A 26,379-nucleotide genomic window follows, 5' to 3' on the forward strand; every position below is an offset into this window, starting at 1 on the left:
ACATACTGATAATAGTGCAAAAAACATGGTACATTCTTTTGAGAAAGAACAATGTTATGTGTATTTAATTTTAAATATATAATTAACTACTTAAATGATTCATCATTATATAATTTAGTGTTATTTTATCTTTAATTTAAAAATACTCAAATGATGTGTTATTAAATGATTAAGTATTATTTAATTTTTTAATTAAAATCACTTAATTTAGTATGACATATAATTTAAATTTTAATTAGATATTTAAAAATTTAAATACTTAATTAAATATTAAATAATATGATATTAAAAATTATTTTATTTTTAATTTAAAATATATAAGGACAAATAACATAAAATAACACTGTTTAAGAAGATGGTCACTAAAACGACAATAAACCAGAAAAGGAAATGTTGAAAGAGAGACATACCAAACCCAAGTGGAGATAGTGGACGCTTCTGTCATGCCAGGTCTTGCGAAATTATCTTAGCCATAAGTAGACACAAATGGGAAAACTTACTGTAGGATTGAAATTTATTCATATTATTAAATCAGACAAGTTCCTGATCAGTGTCATTTCCCTGTCACATTCAAAAGCTCATGCCTAAAGCAGAGCCACAACCACAAATTAAAGTAGATCATGATTTACCCACAAACTTTTTCAAGTTTAAGTGTCGGTAAGCGTTGTCATCTTCAACTTTATCCATCCAAATTTCTCAACTCTTCAATCAAGACTTTGATTTGATTATTTTATTTTTATTTTTTTCTAAATTATTTAAGAAAGATAAATTAAATAAAAATGCAAGTCTTTGTTCAAGTTTGTCTTGGACTTCGTTTTCAACTTCCATTTTTTTTTTTCCTCTTTTTCTCTCTCTGAGAATTTTCATTTTCCACTTCTTTAACATAATGCCAAGAAAAAGCCCTTCTGTCTTCTGGAACACTTCATAGGCTTTTCTCTTTCTAAAAGTTTCTCATTTTGTGAGCCCAAAGCGTTAGTTTTGATTTCGTAATGTTAGTGGAGGGATATTGAGAGATATGGGTTCTTGTGTATCATCAATGCATAAGAAAACGCCTGACAAGCTGAAGATGTCTTCTTTTGACTCCAAAAATCATGACCTTATTATTCCACCTTCACCCATCAAAGAAAAGCCGTCCAGTGGTTTCCCTCCGATCAACGATTGGCCAGCCATCATTGGTAGAGACCTTGGTATGCTATCAAAGTTTCAGTCTTTTTATTTCATTTTCTTCGGTTTGGCGGCAAAAGATTGTTTTGTAATTTGAGCGTTGAGTATTGTTTTTCTTAAAATTATTTTTACATATTTTTAATGATGTATCATCTGAACTGGGGGTGGCCTTGTGGGGTTCGTTAAGTTACTTTATGTTAATGCTAACCGTTGCTTTTTAGCGATTTATCATATATCATACCGATATACAGAGGCTAAGATTATGCTCTTTCTGTGAATTGTTAAACTTCTATTGGTATTATAGTTTATAGAGTTTTAAAATTTGATCTTATATAATCTTTTTCTATCTTTGCTCAGGTGTGTGACTTATTATTTGTCCTGATTTTTATTCCCTGTTACTTTGTTAATTTTTACTCATCTTCTTTTTCATAACTGTTTGTTTCTTTTATGTATTTAATTATAACATTATAGCAAAGTAAATTCAGTAAAAAGATGGCCTTCTATTTTTAACTTCTACATGTAATACTATTCTGTTTCCTGGATGGCTAATTATTAGATCATTCTATTTTCTGGTTTTTATTTCAAATAAAGATGATTTCTTTTTTTGGCTTCACTAGCTTCTCTTGTTTTTGCCCTTTATTAATGATAAAATCCTTTGGACTGTGTTTGTTTTGGTGGGCAAAGAAATGCATAGTGTTAATCATATGAAAAAAAAAAAAGGAAATTTTTGCAGCAAAAAGGTGTCAAGCCGTTAGATTTGGTTGCTTAAGGTTGAGATGTAAAGTCTGTTTGTATGAAATATCTACTGAGATACAACTAGGATTTTTTCATCTGTTTTAAATTTTAATTTGGTGATTGAGTTTCTCTCGATACAGTTCTACTCGGGTTTAGAGGCAATTTTCTGCAATCGAAGTGTTTATGATGGAATGTTATAGTTTGGATTTGATTGTGAGAATGTTTGCTTCATAAAAGAATGCAGAAGTTTGATACCATATCCAGATAACCCCTTCCCAAATTTGCTTAAATCATAAATAGGTAAAGGTATTTTGAAGTTGTGGGATTTCCATTAGGTAGCTATGACACTGGGAGTTGATCAATTCAGATGTTTGTGATCCCACACCGGATATATGTAAGAGTGAGCGGGGGAGATGGAGGCTTTTCTTTAACCCTGCAGGTCTCTAACTCTTGAATATTAGGTGCCATAAGCATTTTTATAGTAGATGTGTTGTGGTTAATTTCCAGCATGTACAAAATATAGAAAACCACTTTGTGAGTAGTGCCCTCGCCTTTCAAAAGTATTCTCTACGGGTCCATTGTTATCATTATATTGACGGATATGGATCATTTTGTATGCGGACGTGATAAAGGATGGGGAATGGATGGACCACAATCTAGGATATGGGTGTCACAGATGTTCTAAAGTCAATGATCATTATATAAATATTGTGACATCAGGGTGAAGAGATTTAGAACTTGTGTCGAAATCTTACAGGAACACCAAGAGTTTAAGATATGAGTTATTTTGTGATCTCTGGAGCTCATTGGGACTCTTATTCAGTATTATTGTTTTGGTTATGTGAAATGCTTTGGAGTCTCTGTTGTAATGTTTTGTTTTTGATATAATGATGCATAAGGACGAAGCTGTAGATGGCCAAACCCACTTCTTGTTTGCTCTACCAGATGATGTTCCATGGACTTCACTTGGATGATTCTTTGGAATGGTCCCACCATTTGTTTGTCTTTGTTTAAATAGCCATAAAAAAAGACCATAGTTTTCACTGTCATGGGACAATTTTTATGAAAATTGACTGGAGATGCAGTTGAAAGCTTATATATAATTGATTTTACCATTTGCAATATTGGTTTGTTAGCTTAACCTGATTTGTGAAGTAGCAAACCTTTTTCTATAAAATTTAGTAAGATAAATGAAAGTTCATCTATCAGGTACATTCTTTGGCAAATTAGTTCTGTTAATTCTTGAACTGGCATGCTCTTTTCCTGGTTTACTTTTTTGGTCCCCCTTTCACTGGAAGTTGAAATATTTATTTGATGTCTATGCAGGTAGTAAAGAGGAAACTTTTTTCGATTCTCGAGCTTGGCTGGATTCTGATTGTGAAGATGATTTTTACAGTGTCAAAGGAGGTGAGATTATTAGAATGATCTTTTATGTCATTAATCTGGATGGATGACACTGTTTTATATTTAGAATTCAGAAACACCAAAATACTGATCTGAAGAGTCGACACAGAAGTTTAGTAATATATATTCTGATATATATGACCTGTTAATGGTTGCTATACTTTTGTATTTAATGAATGTAGAAAGTTGTTTATCTTTCTTTTTCCATTGTTAACTTCTTAACTTTATTAATGTATTTCTGCATCCTTTTTACTGGTATATGTAGATTCCTGTGGCAATACCCCAGTTCATCAGGCCTTCTCTACTGGGACACCTCAAGTCAACAAAACCCTGTCTGAGGACAGAAATCACAGTTCAATGTCTGAAGCATCTCCGACCGGGAAGAAAATGAAACTAGGCGAATTATTCAAGCAGAGCATTAGAGAAGCTCCTGAAGACCCACCTGTTGATGAGCAAAAAACTGCAGTCCCCCAGATTATGGTCAATGGGGACATGGATGTCCATCCAACCGTGCTTACCCTGGCTGCAAAATCCACAGATGGTACCCGTTACTTATCTGGAGTGAACTCTTTCCGTGGCAGTGAGAGTACTGCTAATGATGATCCAACAATGGAGGAAAAGCGGATGAGGACTGCAGAGTGTTGCCTTCCAAGCTTGATTTCGCGTCATAATTTCAGTGACAGAAAGAAGAAGATGAGTCCTGCAATAGTTGTTAATGGCTAACCATAATTTTGGGCAGTGTTTATACTGTGTAAAGTCAAAGTTCCTGTGTTTATACTTTGCACCGCACATTGGATTTTTTGAGTAAAAAAGATATGTAAAAAACACCTAGAGGAGATGTATGATGCCAAAAACATTAAAGAGGATTTGAAAAATCAATCTTTGTAATGAGAGGAATTTTTAGAGGAAACCCCGAAAATGGCCCATGTAATGAACATAAACATATTATTAAGAAGATTTGGCCTTTATATGCAAAAAGTAATAGCTAAGTTCTAAAGATATTCTTTGTTTCATAAAGAGTTTGGTTAAATTTTTTCATGTTCCTGCTTTTATTAATCGTTTATGTTGATGTTGTTCCAGTGTACTGAGGTAGTCGTCATACTGTGTTTCATAGGGTAGATGAATACTTTGTTGTCTTCAGTTTTCATGTGGATGCAGGTGTTGGCATTAATGGCTTTGCTTAAATGGGAAGTTTCAGGGTATGTCCAGAAATGGTTCCATCAAACCTGCCCAATTGAAGCAAACTTATTTCTCAAAGGAAAAGTTAGAAAAGGATGGTGTTATTTAAGCACCAATTAATTATAATCTTTTAGGTTATATATTACATGCCATCGAATCATAGATATATAACCAAGATAAGTAAGGCAAATTATGTCTCATTTCGGTGGCCTGTTGGGCCTCTGTATTCTTGTTCTTTTGGGGGTTCAGCCCTATCAAGCAAACTGTTCCACCGGTGGTTCATTTCGCAGGACCTTTAGTGATCCTATGATGTGGCAAAAGAATGGTATATGTGCTTCTTCGGATTAAAAGAGGATCATATACTAATTTTTGTATATGTTGATGAAAGTTACTAAAGTGGGAATGTGTCTTTTCAAGTGACAACCAAAGATGGATATATACTTAATATGCAGAGAATTCCAGTAGGTCATGAGGTCACATGCACTGCATGCAGTGCTAGTGTTTTCTATGTCCGTTTACTGAGGTGGGGAAAGCCACAAATTAGATTCCAAGGCCGGCAGTCTGAGACTTTGGCTGCTAAATTTGTTGGTGTATGTATTACATAAATGCATTGTCTTCGGTGCAATTTTTGAGCTGTGATTTGGTCACAGAGAGTTGGAGGTTTCGTCTGTTGTTGGTGCAGGATGGAATGACATGGCTTGTAAATCCACCTGAACAAAATCTACTATTGATTTTAGCTGATAACGGGTTTGATGTGTAGCTTGCTAACACCAGAGGAACCAGATTTAGCCGGCAACATACCTCTCCCGATGTCACTCAACCTGTTCTTTCACCTCTCCTCTCATGTTCTTCTTAATTTTAATTTGTCTTATCATTTTCATTTGTTAACAAAGATCATTAGAATTTTGGACTCTTCCACCTGTTAACTTCGTTTTTCTTTATGCAAATTGTCACATGGCAGGAATACTGGAATTGGTCATGGGATGAATTGGTGGCCTATGATATGCCCACCATTTTCGACTATGTACACAGCAAAACAGGGCAAACAACAGGCAACCTGTAGAAGATTTTCTCAAGTCACTTTGTGCTAACCCTGGAGTTTACTGCTATGACTTATTATCCTCCCTCACAGGTAATCTTTAGTTTCAATGTATTCTTTTCGCTGAACAAATTAAAGGATCATACTGATTACCTCTTTAATTTGATTGAAGGAAAAAATTGCTGTCTCAATGCTTCAACAGTGATCTCCTCCTGAAAAATGAGCCTCAATCAACATCAACCAAAAACATTATTGACTTGTCTCAGAGTAAGTCCATTTCTCACTGACCTCCACTGAATTCTCCCGAAGAAAAAAGGCTCAAATTCCTATCTATCCTGACAGATTAAATTTCAGCTGTTCGAGATAAAGTGATTGCAAAGTACAACTATGGGAGACCTGACTACAATCTGATACGTTATGGACAATCTTAACGCCAGTTTATAACGTCTCCAACATCCCTTGTGACATTCCTCTTTATGTGAGCTATGGAGGCAATGATGCCCTTTCTGATGTTGAAGATGCTCAAGATTTACTAGCCCTTGTTCTCACGCTAGGAATCTCTCGCCTTTCACATTCAAGCTACTCTCTAAAGGCAGCATTTTTCTGACTTCGATATTTAGTATCTCCAAATGGGAAGTCCAACATCAAAAATTATTACTGTGATGGCTTGGTTTCAACGCCAAGCTTAACTCAGTGACATTTGCCCACATAGATTTTGCTTTACGGCCAATCTAAACACTGCCAATTTCCCATATATGCCCATACTTTAGATTCATAGTTACAATATTAGTATTGCTTATCATGCCAATCTCCAGGCAATATGGTATATATATCTCAGGATTTTTGTTAGATTCCTTTAAGCCAAGGGGAAATGGAGCGAATGCGCAGAGTTTTCTTGGTGTTGCTTCTCGGTGCATTATTCTGTAAAGAAGTCTCGGCGGCTCAACATGTTGTTGGGGGCAGCCAAGGTTGGGTTGAATCTGCAGATCTCAATTCATGGGCATCTGGGGAAACTTTCAAGGTTGGCGATCAAGTTGGTACGTTTCCTTCCTATTTGGAGAGATTTAGAAATGTCAGAAAAAGTAAATAATTTCTTCACTACAAGTTGTCACTTTAATTTATACATGTAAGTTTGTATAATTTATTTGAATGCATAATTCTATTCTTTTAGATTTTAATGAAGTTTTCTTAAATTTTGGACAGTTTTCAAGTATAGCTCAGGGCTGCACAGTGTGGTTGAACTAGCAAGTGAAAGTGCCTACAAGAACTGCGACCTGGGAACATCAGTAAACTCTATGAACACTGGAAATGATGTGGTGAAATTGGTCAAGCCTGGTACCCGTTACTTTGCTTGTGGCACATTAGGCCACTGCGGCCAGGGCATGAAAGTCAAGATCACCACTGTTTCCAGCAGTGCCCCTCCCAGCCCATCGCCCAGTTCATCCTCGTCGACACCTTCAACTTCCCCGAAACCTGCTTCAACTTCCGGGGCTTCTTCTTCTATCACTCCATTTGCGTACATTGTTGCACTGCTAGGCACCAGTTTGGCTTATGTGTTTCGAGTGTGTTAAAATTTGAGGGTTAAATCACAACTTAATCAGTTTCTAAGTATGGTAAAGATATTCCTTGGATTATGGAAATAATATTGACCAGATCGTTGTCTCTGGACGTGTATAAAAAATATATATAATTTTATACATAAATAATTATATGTTATTATACGATTAAATACTATTTTATTTTTAATTTAAAATTATATATACAAAATTATACATATAATATTACTCTTCAAAAATTATATATACATAATCAAAATTCTCACATAATGACAAGATTACCCTCCTCTCTAACCTTTTAACACTTAATAAAATCAATCATCTAACCTCACTTTCAACTCTCATTAAATTCTCACTAAAAAATCATCAATTCAAACAGGAAACTTGAATATGAGGAATGAAGATGTACAATTAGTTATTTTGTTGTCTGTATTAATGATTTATTAGATTTTAAGGGAAAATGGCGATGAAATTGTTAAAACCAATTGGAATTTAGGGGCAAGCGCGCTCCATTAGGAATTCATGTTTATTTAACTAAAATGTAATTTTGCTTTTATTGTATGAAATTGAGGGTGATATTAAGTTATATTTTTATGGATTGAGTGTTATATAATCTTTCTTTTAGGATATAGTTAATTTACTATTGCATTATTAAATAAATAAATAAATTATTATTTAATTAATTATAATAAAAAAAAAAATTTTATCTCATTTATTTAACTTTTGTTTTAAAAACTAACAAATTTTTTATATCCTGAATTCTGAAATTTGAACTTTTACTCTTAGAGTTTTATTTCTTTTCTCTCTTTTTTAATAACCGAAATTTGATCGACATCTTATTTTCTTTTTTCGTTGACATTATTTTTCATCTTTTAAAAACAAAATGTCTTGACAAATCATTGAATCATCCTATATTTTATTAAATAAAAAATAAAGATGAAACGTATGATGAAAGTTGATTCGTGAATTCAATATAATTTTCGATAATTATATGAATCCAATTTGAATACGCAATCAAATATAAATTTGTTTCTTTTTAACATAGAAATGAAAAATGGAATCCCTTGGACAAGAAAAAACAAAAAGTTTGGTAACTTTATTAAGATATATATATATATATAATTAGATACCTCCCAAGGTTCGATTGCAACGCCAATATGCCACATGTTTTGAATTCACGAATCTTTTAGCTCCCTAATGTTGACTTCATCACTGTATCACACCAAATTTTCTAATGGCCTTCATTGCCCACCAACTGTTTGCTAATATAATTAATTTATTAAAATTTTGTCACATTTCCTTTTACAAAAAAAATAAAAAGATAAAATTATATGCATATAATTAGAGTTATAATTTTTAATATAGCTCAATAATTTAACATAATTTAACCAAAAAAAATCAGATTAGAGTTAGATTTTTTATATAAAATTTAATTTAATCCAATATAATTTAAAATTAAATTGAATTATATTTCGATTGATATCAAACCAATCCAAACTAATCTAAATGTTTTGAAAAATTATAAGAAATATTATAAGAAAAGTATTAGTAGCAATTGAAGTTATTATGTATTGTCTATAATTGTTTATTCATGTACTTGTACTTGCCTAGATTATTATTGAATTTTATTTAAAAAATTTATTTTATTTTCTGTAATGGGAATTAAATTTAATCACTAAAATTATTAATGTGTTTTAAAAAATATTTATATGTAATTTTTAAGGTCTTTTTAAAAAATATTGAATCAATCGAATATAATTTATATTGCGTTAAGATTAAAAGATTTTGAAATAACTCTAATTTAAATAAGATTAAGATTAAATATTTTTAACTTAAAATCTAAACTGATATAACATAAACACAACTAATGACATAAATTAACAATTAATTTAAATATCAATAATGATATATTATTAAATAAATAAATAATATTAAAATTAATAATAAAATAAAATTCAATGGTATAATAAAATATTACCTTTAAAATCTAATTTGATATTTATTATAAAGAGACCTGACATAACTCTAAATTTGTATAAGTACAATTATCCATACTTATAATAAATAATGTGATTAGGCACTCATTTTCTCAATACTTTTTTTTTTGGGTACGTTCTCGATAAGATTTTTGCATTAACGAAAAATGCAATTAATTTTAAGTTCGAGTCACCTGGTGAGGTTAACTACTGGATCTGACATTTTTCTTATTCAATTTTAAAGAAAAGATTCAATTGAATTGAGTTTCTGGATACCAAAAAAATAAAAATAATAATAATTTTAAGTTGGTTTTGTAAGAAAAGCGAGTCACGACTGGCATATTCCAAACATTTATTCTCAACCATATAATATATATGTATATGCACTTAAATGCTTTTGCTTAGTAAGTAAAAATATATAATATAAAAGTTAAGATTGATTATAGACCGTTGGATTGAAAGATGGTCTCTGATGTATTATTTAAAAAGGAAAAGTCATTTTAGTTTCAAGTGAAACTGGATTAAAAAATAAATTGAAAAAGCCGCTGACGCTCTAATCCAATGAGCCTGAGAATCTGGTGACAAAAACGGCACTGAACAAAGGCAATATCCACACTGATAGCGTGCGTTTGGTGTTTGCTTTTGCTTAATTGGAGCGAGGGGGAAATATAGTCAGAATGCCTGAGGGAGCGATTTCGATAGACTATGTGATGGAGAAGGCCTCCGGACCACACTTCTCCGGCCTACGCATCGACGGCGCCGCTTCATCTCCTTCGGCTTCCGCCGTAGCCGATGTTAACGCTCCCAAACAACCCTTTGTTATCGGTAATTACATTTCAAAGTATTTCTAAGATTCGCTTTTAAGTTAAATTAGTCCAGCTAAAAGCTCCTTTGAGAATGCTTTAACTGCCTCAGTTTCTCAAAGCGAATTTTGCATTTGGTTTATTAATGATCATTAGACTCTTATGTGTTGTGAAATCCTTTGTTCTTTAATATTAATACTCGGATTAAATTGGATAATCTTTGATTTTTTCTACTCTAGTGACATTATTGTTTGTACTTGATCATATCATTTTCATCTATGATTTGGTCCCTTCGTTCAAATATCTTTTTTATACCCATTTTTTTGCATGATTTGATTATTGATTGTGTGGGATTATTTACTATAATTGTTTAGGAGTTTCGGGTGGTACAGCTTCGGGTAAGACCACTGTGTGTGATATGATCATCCAACAACTTCATGATCATCGCGTTGTGCTTGTCAATCAGGTCTGTTTCATTCGTTTCTTTTTGCTTTGTTTTGCTTAGAGTTTTCTGTTTTTTATTTAATTGATATCCATGTTATGCAGGACTCATTTTATCGTGGTTTGACACCTGAAGAATCAAAACGTGTACATGAGTATAACTTTGATCATCCTGGTACTTAATGATTGGAATCATATTTCAGTTTTTTCTTGTCATTTATTACTTTTCCTAGTTCACTTCGAATTGTTGGAAAACTAAGGTGAAAGGACAGATCACGTCATCAGTATGTACATATGATGATATTATGTCATATGTGATTTTGTTTTTAAATTAGCCTGTCATGGTTGTGATTGGTTTGATGAAAGACAAAGTACATGATATTTGGCATGATATTATTGGATGGACGGGTAGAGGAAGTGATGTGACCTTCCTACATAAAGACTTTCTCTCGTAACTTTTGATAACAGTTTCAACTACCTGTTGGTGTAATTAGATAGTACTCTTTTTGTAGATGCTTTTGACACTGAGCAGCTTCTAGATTGCATTAAAACGCTCAAATCCGGGCAGTCCTACCAAGTTCCCATATATGATTTTAAGAATCACCGTCGCTGTTCTGATAGTTTTCGGCAGGTATTTACTCAACAACATGCTGAGTTAGTATGGTATTTTCATCATATCAGAAGAATACTGTTTTACTCCTAAATTCTTTGTTAGGTGAATGCTTCTGATGTTATTATCCTGGAGGGTATTCTGGTTTTCCATGATCAACGTGTCCGCAACCTGATGAACTTGAAGATATTTGTTGACACAGGTTTGATCTTTTTAGTCAGTTTTTCTTATCATGGTCATCATGATTATCATATTTCTTATCCTGCTAGTTTCATTTGTGCATTTAGTATGGTTGATTTCAATGTTATGCTTTTACAATATAGAATGTGCTCCATATTGACTTGTTTAGTAGTACCAAATTTGTGTCTCATAATTATCGAAGGGATGTTTTGCTCTTAAGTACTTAAATTTAATTTGGAGAAAATAGGTAAGAAGCGAAAACAAAATCAATCTTTTGAAGCATATTCAGAGGATTTTTTATAAAATGGTTTGCCATCTGATTTCAGGATTTATAAATGCTTATAGACTTGTCAAATTGTTTCTTGCTGCAAAATGTGTGTATGCAGTTGTTGGATGACCCTGAATACTCATTTTTAGGGCATTAATTTTGCTGCATTTTACAAATTTGATATCCTTATAGGATCTTCTCTATAATTTACACTTGAATTCGATATAAAAGAAAATACTTAAATTTGTGCATTCCCCAAATATAGGCTTTTACAATTTCATGGATCCTGTTGGTAGATTGTAAAAATATACTTCATAGGTGTGCAGTGTTTGGGGGTTAATTGGACCTATCTTGCTGATTGTCAATGTTAAGCAAGGATTGCTTTGTGTATGTGTGCACAAGCACATATATGTCTGGTTGAGACCTGGGTGGAGGGTGTGGGGGTTGTTATTGATTCTCTAGAGAGTTATTTTTGACAGTCCAATGGGAAAAAGCAGTTGTCAAGATGTATTTCTTTGGTTGCATCTCTCTTCCTCTACCTGCTTGTTTGCTCTGTTATGTTTATAATATTTGACTTTTGTTGATTGTAGATGCTGATGTGAGGCTTGCTCGTAGAATTAGACGCGACACAGTTGAGAGGGGTAGGGATGTAAACTCTGTACTTGAACAGGCAAGACTTTTATGATATCTTTAATCGATACAACTTAATTTAGTAAACTTTAATTGGGAACATATTAGGAGTTCATTTTGGATGAAGGCTTAGATCTTCTGCTCATGCTCCTACTCATTTGTGCTACTTGACCTTATGGTTATATATTTTTATTATACGAGTATTATGTGTATCTATATTAGTTGATAACTTGTTCCTTATGTTGGTAAGTATTTGGATGTGTATGTAAAAGCCACTAGTCTGGGAGTTAGGCAGATGTATAGAAGCACCTAATCTGCCACTTAGAGAACAGACCCTGCAGCACATGGTTTATTACATAAAAATTAGAAAAAAAATTTTCTTTAATCTTATGCGTAGTTCTAATTGGACGCTTTAATCTTGCCATTATTTGAAGTTATCTGCATGGGTCTCTAGTTTAAAATTTATACCTCTTATGGCATTCTGAATCATAATTACATTGCAAGTGTTTTTTTAATTTGCAGTATGCCAAGTTTGTAAAACCTGCCTTTGATGATTTTGTTCTTCCATCAAAGAAATATGCGGATGTAATCATACCCCGGGGAGGTGATAATCATGTTGCCATTGATTTGATTGTGCAACATATCCACACAAAGCTTGGTCAGCATGATCTCTGTAAAATATATCCCCATGTCTATGTGATTCAGTCAACATTCCAGGTATATCTTTTTTGTCTGTAATGTTCCTTTTATTTTTCCTTCTATAAATGAGGTTTATTTCTGTAAAGAAACAGGAATATGGCATCATATGCCTTCATTTGTTAATACTAGAACAGTTTTTTTCTCTGTGTTATGACCCGATGCCTATTACTTTTACAGGACATAGACACAAGTCTTAATGATAAAAAATTCCTGGATTACATAACTTAATATATGCCTGATGTGATTGGAAAACATAAAAACACATGCATTGTGAGAATTGGTTTCTACGCATGATATAAATATCGGGCTTTTGCACCCTTCAAATTTCCTTTCAACTTTGCAATCTGATTTATTGTTCACATGTTTAGTACTTATTTAATTATTTTCTTATGAGAGACTCATGTTTCAGATTAGAGGTATGCATACACTGATACGGGACAGGGAGATATCAAAGCATGATTTTGTGTTTTACTCAGATCGACTTATCCGTCTGGTAATTTTTTTTAATAGCTTAGCTGATACTGTAGCATAGCTGAGCTGTTTCTTTTTTAAGCCTTGAAATCCGAGTTGTTTCATATGGTAAAACTATGATTGCTTGTGTTTATCTTGACTTCCAGGTTGTTGAGCATGGACTTGGCCATCTGCCATTCACTGAGAAGCAAGTAGTTACTCCAACAGGTGTGTTAGAATTACGTAGTGAGATAGAACTCATTTTTTCTGTATTCATATTATTTACTGACATCCTGGAAATATGCATCAACTTTATGAATTTGTGTCTCTAATATTTGCTTTGACAGTGTGTTTGTTCTTAAGCCATTGGATCTCAATTTCTCTCTTTATTTTTTGCTTCCATCCCAATACTGCCCCTCTTCTTCCATCCCCACATTCTAAAAGTGTGCATAAACTTTGTGAATTTACTTATGCCTCTGCCATTGGCTTGATAAGTTTAAGCCTATTCTCTCATCTTGTGTGTATTTGTTTTTATGTTTGTACATATCATAACTTGGAAATTTTTTTGTTATTCTTTTCAGCATCACTGTATACTGGGGTTGATTTTTGCAAGAAGTTGTGTGGGGTCTCCATTGTTCGAAGGTGAACACTTAATGAAGTTTTGATTTTGTTAGTTCTAGTTGTATTGCATTGTACTTGTACGATGAGTTATGTTGTTAACTTCCGTCTTATCTCATACGATAATGCTTAATTCAGTTTCCAACCTTCAGCATGTCCCTTTGGAAGCTGGACATGAGCCTTGATAGGGGAATTCTTGCTGTGATTAATTTTTAGTGACTTCATTTATCTTGATTCATGCTAACACATTCCTCTTGTGATGTTACAGTGGTGAGAGCATGGAAAATGCATTGCGTGCATGCTGCAAAGGAATTAAAATTGGAAAAATTCTGATTCACCGTGATGGCGATAATGGTAAACAGGTAAAGAAGATTTTTTTTAACAGGACAAGAGCACTGGTGCTAGAGTGTTGCATCCCTTGGTACTAAAGGTTATGTGAAATTAATTTTAGTCTTCAATTTTCTCTCAATATGATCAGCTAATATATGAGAAGCTTCCCAAGGATATTTCAGAACGGCATGTCCTGCTTCTTGACCCTGTACTTGCCACAGGTAACGTTTTTTTCCTTTGAAGTTTCACTGCCATTTTCCTTATTTTGTTATTTGACATACTATATTATACCTAAATAGGCTTAGGGATGTGAGTTGCTTGCAAGAATTTTTTGTAGTCCTCATATCTTGCTCCTTTTTTTTAATCCTTGTCCTCTTGTGCTAAAACCCTTATCTTTTATAGCAGAAGGTAGAGAAGAGAGAGTGAAGAAAATTTTGGATGTTTTTTTCGTAGATAAATTTTAAGAATGACTGCTTGAGTGACTGAACTTGTTCTTTTTCAATTCAAACCACCGGAAAGTAGCAGCCATTAGGTTTATCAGCAGTAACGTCTTTGTATTACCATTTTAAGACATGCTCCTTGGAATTATGATCTTGAATTGATGTCTTGGTTAACCTGTAATGCAAAACAACACAGAAGATGATTAGGGAGTAGGTGCAGGCTATTTAATATCTGATGATGAGCAGCCAATATTTCCAGATTTGAAATAAGAAAGCAAAAATGATGCAGGGCTTGCATACCTCAGCTTTTAGTAAAACAATGTGCCTACTGATTTTGGCAAGTAGGCACTCTGCTAACCAAGCTGTTGAACTATTATCAGTGGGCACTTGCATAATATTGACAATATTCCTGTATGATGATTCAAAACTAACCTTGATGTTCATTCCTTCTAGGGAACTCTGCTAATCAAGCTATTGAACTACTCATTCAGAAAGGAGTACCAGAATCCCACATTATATTCCTCAACCTTATCTCTGTGAGTAATTCTTGTTACTCATGATACCTCCTATGTGCTTTATTTTTAATATACTAATCTTTTGATTTAACTTCAGGCTCCAGAGGGAATCCATTGCGTTTGTAAAAGGTTTCCATCATTGAAAATTGTCACTTCTGAAATTGACGTTGCTTTGAATGAAGAATTCCGTGTCATCCCTGGTATGGGCGAGTTTGGTGATCGTTACTTTGGCACTGACGATTGATGATGATGGTTGAAATGTAGATAAGATTATTACCTGCATTCAAACGGGCGGTATTTACGGAAATTATAATCAATTGTTGAAATATGGAGGGAATTCATAGTTTGCATGATATACCAGTGATACTAGTTAATCTCCAGTATTTGTCATCATTAGTTTGTGTTTGCATTACTGCAAGAATCTTTAGTGATGAATCGGATGGCGTTCTCTCAATGTAGCTTCCTGTTTCATGCATCGTTTCTAATTTTTATGTAAGTAGCTTTTATGTTTCATGCATTGTTCTTTTATTGTTTACCTGTTTTTATGGAAGAATCTTCAGTGGCTAGGGATTATAGCATACTTCCTATCTCATTCGATACTATTTGAAAAAACTATTGGATTAGTTGAGGTTGTATTTGTTATATACTCATTTAACTCAAGACTCAATTGAGTTGTTGAGGACCCATATTGGTCACTCTGCATAAATCAAATTGTTCTTTAACTCAAGATCCTCGGTCCTCATCAACATATGGGAAGGGTCATTAATGTACTTACGCAGCAACGGTGCCCATAATCTCCAAAAACCTCGAAAGATGTAATATACCTTGGAATTAGCTTTCTTATTCTAACGAAGTTTATAACATGTCAGTAGTGAATTACTTTAGCAAACATTTTCTCGCTCACTGTATAACTTTAGGTTCTATCTCTTAAAGTCAACATAACTTTTTTATGGTCTTGAGTTTGTTTCATCTTTTAGGTCATTTTCAACCTTAATACTTGTGTTGGAAAATCTCTCTCGATGACTTCGTCACTGTGAAATTTATCTTTATTTGATTATATAACAGATGAACACATTTCCATTTGCATATTAATATAATCAGAACCAGTACACAAACTCAATACCATATACGTTCAAACATATGAAAATACTTAATCTCTTTCTTACTTATCCTATCATCAAAGTTTGATGTTGTAATCCTTTCTCTCCACTTCAATCACCGGAAAACAGCTTCCGTTGTATTTACAAAAAAAAAAAAAGTGCTTGAATCATTTAGAAAATGGTGGGTTTTGTATTATGAGTCTTGTTTTAAAGAATTTTGAATTAAATAATCTTTAAAACAAACGTTTATTTGAGTAAACAATCATTCGTCATTTAATTTTTTTATAAGATGACACACGATATAAACAAACTTTCATTTTTATGCACATCATTCTTTTTTTTTTTCACAATCTCCTTAATTCAATCATAGCCTACATAAGTGCATAACACTATTAACTCTAATTGAGTGAAAAGACAAAATCAACCTTGTTACATCCTATGGGTGTTATAATATGCGTGACGATTTCTGTACGTGGGTCGTGAATGCGGATTTTGAAATACTGAGACTGGTTCAATACAATTTTAAGTAAGGGGGTAATTTTGTCTACCCATATTTTGTTGGTCACCGACTGAAGATTGATTAGAAATTATTTTCCATAAGCCCCTAAAAAATTGGCTATATTTAAAATTAAAACTATTCCAAAAATAATAAATTTAAAAGTGAAAGTGGAAATAAAAATCACTTATCTAGATATTCCCGAATGGACTTTATCCATTCCCGCCAGTGAGCAAACAGTTGAGCTTCGCTCGACTCTGCCTGCCGCTTCACAAATGCCTTCGTGCCTCCTCTCCGTCCGTCCTCCCTGTCCCCTTATCTCCTGCCACCTGTCGACTGACGCAGTGCGCACTCCTCCATCTTCATCTCCCCCTCCTTCCCTCCCTCTAAACCCTCACGCAACCGCCCTTCCCTCTCTAACGTGCGCCCTTCAATGCCCTCACTTCCAATCGTACGCACCTCTTCTCACTCTTATAGTCTTCGAAATTTTTTAATTTAACTAATTCATTGAGTTGAAATTTTTCAGGTGCTCCGGTTGCTCGCACGAGTTCAATCTCCACCGTCCGCCCATCGTCGACGAGGCTGCTGATTTCTTCGAGAGTCTCGGTGTGACAGATTTCACATTCGATAGCTGTAGACTGGTAATTATGTTAAATTATCATTTCTCAATTAAATTCTTGTTTCACAAATTTTGTTTAAATTAGGGTTTTTGTTAATGCTATTTTTGTTAACAGTACGGATGGAGGTGTCGAGCCAAACTGGCGGTTCGTGGGTCGTCGATGAGCCCTCTGATTGGGCTGTATCAGGAGGGTACTCATAATGTAGTGGATATTCCTGACTGTAAAGGTTTGTATTATAATTTATTTATTTGTGATTAGAATTGGGATACTATTTAATGTAATTTTTGTTAATGTTTATGCATCTTTAATGTGTTAATTGAGTAATTAAATTAATTTTGGATGTTAATTTTGCAGCTCATCATCCTCGTATTAATGCTGCTGTTGAGCTACTGAGACAAGGTCTTTTTCTTGCTCGAGTATCGGCTTAGACCTTTTTTAAAATATATTATTACCTTGTTAGTTCCTTTCAAAGTGATTTTCCACCTTCTCCTTCTTCTTCTTGTTTAATTGTTACTTCTTTAATATTAGTAAAGATTAACATCCCTAAAAGTATATTTCTTTGGTTATTTATGCTGCTCAATGTGTATCTTCAGGAATTAAACAGTTGAATGTTGAGCCTTATGATGAGGATCAGGGGACAGGTGATTTGCGATATGTTCAGGTGGCTAATGTTGTTAATGTTAACTATACATAGTGAAGATGAATAATTAATTGTTGAAACTGTTGTAATCTTTGACAGTTAAGTCTGATTAAATGACCTGTTTTTTTGCAGATGGCTGTGACAACGCACAACACATCCATTCCTGCTGCAGAAAGATACAGAAATGGTCACTAAGCACTTTGCCTTTATAGAATTTTGAGTTTGGACTGTTTGAACTTTGATTGATTCTTTTATGATTAAAGTTACTTGATTTTTATTGTGCTTACAGGCAAAGTACAAGTTACTTTAGTTTGGAATTCAAGAAATGAGAAATCTCCTAATTCAGACAAATTAGATGCCTTGGCCTATGTGAGTCTGCCACCTTGTTTATCTTTTATTCTGTTCAGAATCTGTCTTTCTCTTTTTTGTTGTCTTTACTTTATTGCATTTTGCAGTTCTTGTGGAGGAATGGTGGGTCAAGGAGTAATAATCATTATATTCACTCTGTATGGGCCAACTTTCAGACATCAACTAATAATGTGAGTTCAATGGTATTTTTTTCCTTTCTTTTTAAATAATAATAAGGAGGATTGATGAACCAATAATAAAACTTTTGAATCTGATTGTTGATTTGTATTGTTTGTGCATTTATAGATTGTAAAAGAGTGATGATGAAAAATGCTTCTTTTTTTCAGTTTTCTGAATGGGAAACATTTTATTCATTGACAGATGATGGTTGTTAATTTAAGAAAATTTTCTGGTTGGCTTGGTGGGTGGCAAATGCTGTTTTGAAGTTTGGTATCATTTGAATTTTGTTTTCTTTTGCTGGAAGTAACTCTTGACGTAGCAAGCTTATTTATACAATGAAATGTTGAAGAGTATCAATCAGTTATCATAATTTTGGCCTTATCTTGAGCAATTGTTTGCAATAACATAGGATTAAGTTGAAGTGGCTGTGTTTTGATAACTTGGATGAATTGGTGCCTGCAGCTGCAGGTTTGACATTGTATCCATGGATATTGATTGCTGTCCTATCTCAAATGATCTGAATCTTCTGTACTTATCTAAGTTCTGCTGATAATACAGGTCATATTTGGGAACAGATGGAGACATCTTTTAGGAGAGAATGACTTTTGGGAACATGTTGGAGGTATTGATATATCCTTGGCACCATCCAGTTTTGGTCAAGCAAACACAAGGGTAAGCAAAACTTCATAGTCCATCAATGAAGTAAAAGGAAATGCTTGTGAATTTAACTCTTATTAAAAACCAATGATGGAGATAGGGCTGAAAATCATCAAAACATTTATAAATACTGTCCTTCCATTATACAATTATAAGTGTATGATGTCAGGACTAAACATGCTTGTTCTGAAAGCAGTGAAATGACATTTTAGTATTTTATTTTCTCTACTTGATACTTAACTTTTTCTCTCCCTTTTGTGTCATTGCTACTCCTGGAGCTCTTTGCAAATCACTATTTTATGATAGCTGGACTTGATAATTAGCAAAACATACCTAGCCTTATTTTCCTGGGCTTCAAAACTCCATTTTTGATTTTACTTGGTGATATGCACCTTCTACAGGCTTTTGATATCTTGCTACGGAAATTGCAAAAGTATGTCCCTTATGGAGCATCTGTCACTGATTTGTATGCAGGAGCTGGTGTGATTGGAATTTCATTGGCTGCCTCAAGAAAATGCAGGTAAGGGCTCAATAATTTAAATGCTCTGGAATTTGAGTCCCATTCTTATGTCCAAAATCTAAATAGAAGGCATACTAACTCCAATATATGAATTTATGGTTTTTCAGGTCTGTAAAATGCGTTGAGATTAACAAAGAGTCAAAGCTGTCTTTTGAGAAGACGATTAGCCGCTTACCCAAATCAGTGGATGGCTGCATTAGCTGGCACAATGCAGACTCTTCAATTGTTGGTGCTTAACTTGACAAATTAAATTTATGATCCTATGCATCTTAGAACTGCCCTTAGAATTTCATAATGAAATATTTACAGATTTATTTCACAAGTTGGTCATAGTTTTGGCAGTATTTTTTCTGGATTAACTTTATATCTGCAAATTCTTCAAACTCTAAATGAAATACAGACAGCTTGCAACTTCTTAGTTTTTCAGTCAGCTTATACTTGGTTGTGGAATAGTCCAAAATAAACTTAATGATTCATCAACATATTTTGCAGGAACCTCTTTCCTGGCTTGAAGGATCAGAAGTGCTTGTTGTTGATCCTCCTAGAAAGGGACTGGATGCATCTCTTCTTGATGCATTACAAACTATCTCATCAGTGGATAGAAAAGCCAAATCTTCATCAGAAAGGTAGGACCATTTTCTGGACCCAGACAAATCTGTTCAGTTTCTCCTTGAGAATTTCTGTAATCAATACTTTGCAAATTGTTAACCTATCTTATGTCAATTTTCAGTGTATCACTAAAAGTAAAAGAGGAAAAGAGACCTTGGATTTTACGTGCTAGGGAGGCTGCGATTGAGTCCTCTGTTCAAGTTGGAAGCAAAACAAATTCTGCTGACAGTCAATCACTTCCTCAAACCCTCATTTATATAGGCTGTGGGTGGGAAAGCTTTAAAGAGGTAGTTATGCAATCAAAGCAGCTACTACTGCAATGTCATGGAATTTTTGGTCATATGTTTTCTGGGCATTCTTAAATTTTACTTCCGATTGTTTTCTTTAGCTAATTGTGCCAAACTACCTGGCAGGACTGCATTTCATTGTTGTCTAGCAAGAAATGGCATCTGAAGAAAGTCCATGGTTATAATTTCTTCCCTGGCACCCAGAGGTACTCTTGTTTCTGTGAAAATGTCTTTCCAGTTGCCTCTCGAAACAAGTGAACAGACTATATTTGTTCTTGCTAATCCTTAGGTTATGTACATCCTCCCTTTCTTTTCTTTGCTTTAAAATTGCATTGATAAGTATTGTGCTTGACAATTGTAGCATTGAAGTTTTGTCTGTCTTTGAGAGAGGTCAAGGACAAGGCCTCAAGAAGAAGAAATCGGGGAAGAAAAAGAAGAAAAGCATGTGATTAACATTTTCTGTCTGGATTGCACCAAGTTTTGACATGTCCACTTGTTCTTGAGTAACTTTAGAGAAATGGCAGAAGTTTCTATGCGGGAAAGGTAAATCAATTAGGTGAACTGTAACAGAAGTTCATAACAGGGAAAAAGATGTATAGCATCTTTCTGTTCTTCTGTAAAACAATATGTGCTCATTTGATTGAAATACGTATGGAAAGAAACGGTGCAAACTTTTACATCTCTGTTCTTCTTCAGTGCCTTTCTGCTTCTCTAGATTTTGCCAGATAAGGAAAAGCAGCCAAAATGTTGTAAGCCCCTAAATCTTGCCTGGGCAAGATCCCTACCACTGGAGACGCCTGCAAATTCAGCACATTAACTGTTATTGAAATCAATCAGTATTATTAAATAAGCCACTGGAGGCATCAATTCTACCTAATTAACTTTGAGTACTGGAAAGTACCCATGTGATGATATAAATCAGAAAAATAACAGGTCCTTAATGTTTGCATAGGGAGATGGATGAACTCACCCCTGCTGCTTCATACTTGGGGATGATGAGCATATGGCGGAGTCCTACTTGCCGGAAAGGCACTCATGCTTTCTCCACTGACATGCTTTCCATCACCATATACGGAGTAGTATTGGTAAGAGGATGCAAATCAACATACATTTCCATTTCATCGCGTGTCACGGAGACTCCCTCTATCTTCCTCTCACTCTCAGCAAGCTCTACCCATGTGAACTTCTCCCTCACTTCCCACTCTGTCCTTTTCTCCAGCAGGAACCATTTCTTCTTCAGTGCTTGAACAAGGTGAGCTCTCAGGATCAATCCATGCAGCTCTGAGGCCCTAGTGGCTAGTCCTGTTGGTGGCACCACTCCATCATCTATTACGGGAAAGGCGTTATGTGTTGTATTTTTCGGTACTTCAACAATGCGGGACACCTTCTCTATTCGAGAAAGGGTAATCACTTGTGGCTTGGCATCAGCAAGCTCTCCAACTGTGAGATTTCTCATCCATGTCTCTGGATTTGCATCCAAGAAAGGTAGGCCTTTCAGTTCCAATATGATTTCGTATATGCTTGGATTGAAGCTGTCTCCAACCTATCAGAAGAACAAGAAGAACAATCATTGTCATTGGAAGTAACAGAAGATTGTTGGTTAGTTCTAGGAATATTACACAAAGTGAGACAGTCATCCTCATTGAGCCAGCCATTAGGGAGGCAGCACCAAGAACAGCATAGAGCCCCTGGTCAATCTTGGTATAGGATCCCATGGCAATGCCAAGCAGACAGCCATAGGCTGACCCCATCAAAATGATAGGGAGGAAGAGCCCAGAAGGCACAGCAATGCCAAGGGTAAAAAGTCCTAAGATGCAATACAGTGCAAAGAAAATTAGGAGAGAAGTTATGTGAAATTCAGTTGTTGTATTTGAGGAGGACATGTTTCGGACAGCATCATCATTGGTAGTGAGGAGAAGAGTAGCTAGGTCATTGTAATAGCCATCTGGGCAGTTGATTTGCTTGAAGTTTCGGGATCGTCCATTTGTGGGGCAGGTTTCGGAAACGGAGGGATTGCGGGCTTTGGCAAGAAATGGGAGACAATATAGGCACACTGAAGTGAAGAGTGAGACAGAGAGACTAAGCAGTAGCTTTTGTATTTTTCCCTTCCTGCAATATAACAAAAAGCAATCAATTCAGCATTTGGACCAAAAAATCAATTCAATAGAACTGAATGAGAAAGTTTGATTCAGTTGCTTACTGATTGATTAATGAGACTGTAAAGTCGGAGGACTTTGTGCAGAAAATGGTTGTAGAGGCTTCCCAAAACTCCACCAATAATGCCAATGACAGTTACAGGGATGATGTCCATTACAAGATATCTAAATTTAACATTGCTCACATCAAACATGATGAGTCCCCCTGTGCCAAAGAGCCCGCATATTCCAGAATTGCAAATTTCAATGAAAGCCCTGAGCACCACCACCACTACTGCTGTACTAAAGAAAGTTCTCCAAAGAAGGGCACTTCTCCACCATGTGGCCACCTCTTCAAGAGCAAACAAAACACCAACCACTGGCTCCCAGAAAGCTGCACATACGCCTGAGGATGCACGGCAGGTGATGAGATCACGCCGGTCTTGATCATTGTTGAAATAGCGAATCCAACTCCATTTTATACGGTAGTTATCAGGCCCCCCTCGAGCCAGTAATGAAGCAATGCAAGTGCCAATATGCACCAGAGGCCCTTCTTTTCCTAAATCTAGTCCTGCCGAGACTGCTCCAATGCTTCCAATGATCTGCATTCACATTAAATTATCATAATACCTTAATTCTTAGAAAATTTGGGTTAATATTAATTATCATTTTGGTTTAATAAATTGTATAATTAAATAGTGATCAATAAAGATAAACTCAATACAAGTTATAATTTGAATAAACAATATTAAGTTTACTCGACTTTGAGGATTTAATAACTTACTATATATTAGTTATGTCTTATTTGCGAAACTCATATAACATAGTTTTATTTATTGAAAACTGTTATTTAAAGAGATTTTAAGAGCGGAGCGGAAAAACTATCATTTCAATGTAAATAATTTTAATAGGTTATGAATTTAAAATACATGATATTTCAAGTATTCTATAATATTAAAGTTTTCAATTCAATATTTTATAATTTAAACGTATATCCAATAAAATTAATATCAAATAACTAGATTTTGTTCATGAGATTAAATCTTACATTAATTACTTGAATTCAAGAGACAACTTATTTCCATATTAAATTTTTTTAGAACTTTCTCACCTATTCTATTCTTCTCCTAGGACCATTTCCGAAGGTGCAGTAGTCTGCAATAAATGTCTACTTGAAATCTAATAAGACAGAGAAGAGGACCAGGTTTATGATTTGAGTGTCGTTTTCAGAATAGAAATCACCCCACTGTGGAAATCTAACTCTAACCCAATCAAATCCGCTGTAAAAATCTGCACCTACATGAAATTCTTCACTAAACCAAGCCATAAGAAGTAAATAGAACTAACCTTAACAATCAATGATGTAGCACCAAACATTTTTGGAGTGTCAACTCCATTAAGATAAGCTTTAATTTCAGGAATTCCGGGACCAGCTGCAGTTGGTGCAAAAAATACACAGAGAACACAAGCACTCAACGTTAGAAAAAAATTGGTCCCTGTGAAAAAGATGAACCCTGCTATGTATCTGCCATCATCACAAAAAAGGGAAAGTTCAGAGCTCATGTTAAAGGTAAGTTCATAAGTTTCTGTAACATATACCTGTCCTTCTGTATAAAGTTTACAACAGCAAGAAGCTTGTATCCAGCAATGTTCTCAACTGCAAGATTGATGAGGGTGGCAATTAAGCCTGTTAACAATCCAACAAGGCATGCCAGTGCCCATTTCAAGAATATATACTGCAACACCTGTGCTTTTGATCTTCTTCTCAGTCATGCTTGAAGAGATCATTCTCATTGATCCTGTTATTCAGAGGAGACTAAAATTAGAAAAAGAGAAGGAGAAGGAATAGAAGATTTAATTATAAGTTATTACTCATGGTTCAGGCTTTCTATATGGGACACTTTGGCTCCAACCAGGGCAAGTGGATTTGAAGATAACGTTCTGGTTCTTTTCAGGAGGGGTTGATGTAATGAGTTGCCCTCCGGGTCTGTTTTTACTTCGTTAGCTTCAGCTTCCATGTGGGCTGGTGTTGCCTTTTCCATTTGACTGGAATCTTCCTCCATTTATGCACTCATACGTTTCAGTTGAGGCTCCGACCTTGTTGATTTTAGATTGGAAGACAGTGAATCAACTTTTTCTTTTCCTGGAATTTCTTGTTTGTAATGTCTATTATATTCTGCCCACACTCTTTAATTTGTCTCAATAATAGGCCTAATGATACTTCTCACCGAAGCGACGATTTGAAAAATCTATTTATCAATCCGTCATTAACTTTCGGTAAAAAAAAATAATTATGTGAACGGATAAAAAAATAATTTTACACGGAAATGAAAAAGGCAAAATGACCTTCCACTGCCACTTACAAAATTTTTGGAAAATCAGCCCACACATCAGAAATCAATTCAGCCAACACCCATGCAACCTGCAGCCAAGCAGTTGGAAATCAATTCAGCTGTCTTAAAGACTTAATTTTCCTTTTTGTTTCTGACCTGAAAATTCCATTCTTTTGACTCAAAATGAACTTGGTGGTGGAGGATTTGCTGGGGAAACAGCCATTGGTGGTGAAAGGGAATTCTTTGGTGGAGTAAATGCTAAAACTTTTGGGTGGAATAGATATTAGTGGTGGTGGAGACGATGAGTTTGATGCTTCTCGTGGTAGTGGAAGTGAACTTGTCGATGGATCAAAGTTGGTGGTGATACGGGTAAAATGGATTGTTGAAAATGGTGGGGAGGATATGTAATGTAAGAACTTGTGAAATTTTTGAATCCATTTCAGTTCTGCATAAAATTTTCATACGATCAACAGGCTAATACAATTTTTCTTTTTTTGGTAAAGTCGATCTTATTTTAGCCAGATAATTATTTCGAATTGAATCAATCATATCACATAAGTAAAATCTGGATACAATGATCAACTCCACATCCAAAGATCAGCTAATACATTATTTTTCTCCATTGGATTCTTGTTGCTCTGGGAAACAATGTCAATAATAATGAAAATGCAAGTCTTTATTATCAGAAATTTCGCTGCTTGCTTTGGCTCCATGCGTTCACACACCTGTGCAGTCTGACAGATAAGCTGTACCCTCTTGCCCACTCGTCCCAGTGAGTCGCTTGCACAAATCTGATCGGATGATCTTGCAAAGATCAACGGTAGACAGAAAACCGGCTCTTCGGATTACTCAAGAGCCGCCTTATCCGTTTATATTATAATGTATAATGATTTTCTGGTAATACTGGAATTTTCATAGGCATATCAACATCAAATTTGTTTTGGTTCCACTTTCTCCATGATCAGAAGCTTGAAGCTTATTGATAGAACTAGAATTCCACTTGAATCTGGATTAATCTAAATATGGGATTGCTTGGTACGCACTGCATTGCTCCTATTTAATATATTATCCCAGAAAGGATTGGTTGGTCAATGCCAGGAGAGAGAAGTGTTGTTCATAGATATAAAAAATGGTAATAATAAAGGTTGAAGTATTGAAAACTCTTTCTAAGAGACATGGAATTATCAAAATTTCTCAATTCAAATATATATATATATAAATTTCATAAAAGACTAATAAAATAAAAGCTGGGATTGCTATTTGGGATCTTGATTTTTGACTATAAATCCATGTAAAGCCTTTGGGGTTAATTTTGTTACATTTAAAACCTTTGTATTTGTTGAGTCAAGGTTTTAAGAATCGAATTAGATTAATACTCATTTTGAGGTCTAGTTTGAATGAATCGATCAGACTGTTT

General features: G+C 34.6%; 6 protein-coding genes and 1 pseudogene across 6 annotated transcripts; 5 read left to right on the top strand and 2 right to left on the bottom strand.

Annotated features, from left to right (window-relative positions):
* The first annotated feature begins 791 nt into the window (after positions 1 to 791).
* On the top strand, positions 792 to 4,302 carry LOC123195439 (uncharacterized protein At3g27210-like). Its single transcript, XM_044609124.1, has 3 exons — positions 792 to 1,187; positions 3,226 to 3,306; positions 3,569 to 4,302. Exons 1-3 carry the CDS (start codon positions 1,016 to 1,018, stop codon positions 4,024 to 4,026), a joined length of 711 nt encoding a protein of 236 aa, XP_044465059.1. The 5' UTR covers positions 792 to 1,015; the 3' UTR covers positions 4,027 to 4,302.
* Positions 4,303 to 5,074: 772 nt separating this feature from the next.
* Positions 5,075 to 6,147, top strand: LOC123196545 (annotated as a pseudogene).
* Positions 6,148 to 6,233: 86 nt separating this feature from the next.
* LOC123196085 (mavicyanin-like) lies at positions 6,234 to 7,184 on the top strand. Its single transcript, XM_044609965.1, has 2 exons — positions 6,234 to 6,558; positions 6,725 to 7,184. Exons 1-2 carry the CDS (start codon positions 6,393 to 6,395, stop codon positions 7,090 to 7,092), a joined length of 534 nt encoding a protein of 177 aa, XP_044465900.1. The 5' UTR covers positions 6,234 to 6,392; the 3' UTR covers positions 7,093 to 7,184.
* A 2,374-nt stretch (positions 7,185 to 9,558) lies between these two features.
* LOC123196827 (uridine kinase-like protein 1, chloroplastic) lies at positions 9,559 to 15,491 on the top strand. Its single transcript, XM_044610959.1, is given in 15 exon segments — positions 9,559 to 9,878; positions 10,231 to 10,322; positions 10,403 to 10,472; positions 10,810 to 10,928; positions 11,013 to 11,109; positions 11,946 to 12,025; positions 12,508 to 12,702; positions 13,094 to 13,177; positions 13,302 to 13,362; positions 13,716 to 13,776; positions 14,021 to 14,114; positions 14,231 to 14,303; positions 14,976 to 15,058; positions 15,135 to 15,278; positions 15,280 to 15,491. Coding segments are annotated over 15 exon segments (1,416 nt in total). The 5' UTR covers positions 9,559 to 9,730; the 3' UTR covers positions 15,295 to 15,491.
* A 1,315-nt stretch (positions 15,492 to 16,806) lies between these two features.
* LOC123196637 (uncharacterized RNA methyltransferase pc1998) lies at positions 16,807 to 21,173 on the top strand. Its single transcript, XM_044610693.1, has 15 exons — positions 16,807 to 17,084; positions 17,160 to 17,274; positions 17,368 to 17,479; positions 17,608 to 17,652; positions 17,847 to 17,914; positions 18,026 to 18,080; positions 18,183 to 18,262; positions 18,349 to 18,432; positions 18,980 to 19,093; positions 19,480 to 19,598; positions 19,706 to 19,823; positions 20,091 to 20,224; positions 20,329 to 20,494; positions 20,621 to 20,700; positions 20,856 to 21,173. The coding sequence occupies exons 1-15, from the start codon at positions 16,909 to 16,911 to the stop codon at positions 20,941 to 20,943; spliced, it is 1,554 nt and encodes a 517-aa protein (XP_044466628.1). The 5' UTR covers positions 16,807 to 16,908; the 3' UTR covers positions 20,944 to 21,173.
* On the bottom strand, positions 21,052 to 22,565 carry LOC123196639 (chloride channel protein CLC-b-like). Its single transcript, XM_044610695.1, has 2 exons — positions 22,114 to 22,565; positions 21,052 to 22,037 (listed from the first exon to the last, which is right to left on the bottom strand). Exons 1-2 carry the CDS (start codon positions 22,375 to 22,377, stop codon positions 21,528 to 21,530), a joined length of 774 nt encoding a protein of 257 aa, XP_044466630.1. The 5' UTR covers positions 22,378 to 22,565; the 3' UTR covers positions 21,052 to 21,527.
* Positions 21,052 to 25,955, bottom strand: LOC123196638 (chloride channel protein CLC-a-like). The gene is given in 8 exon segments (XM_044610694.1): positions 21,052 to 21,291; positions 21,465 to 22,603; positions 22,695 to 23,231; positions 23,977 to 24,154; positions 24,229 to 24,397; positions 24,400 to 24,428; positions 24,502 to 25,051; positions 25,119 to 25,955. Coding segments are annotated over 6 exon segments (1,134 nt in total). The 5' UTR covers positions 24,693 to 25,051; positions 25,119 to 25,955; the 3' UTR covers positions 21,052 to 21,291; positions 21,465 to 22,573.
* Positions 25,956 to 26,379: the final 424 nt, after the last annotated feature.

Source organism: Mangifera indica, chromosome 14 (genome assembly GCF_011075055.1).
Source record: "Mangifera indica cultivar Alphonso chromosome 14, CATAS_Mindica_2.1, whole genome shotgun sequence".
Classification (NCBI taxonomy): Eukaryota; Viridiplantae; Streptophyta; class Magnoliopsida; order Sapindales; family Anacardiaceae; genus Mangifera; species Mangifera indica.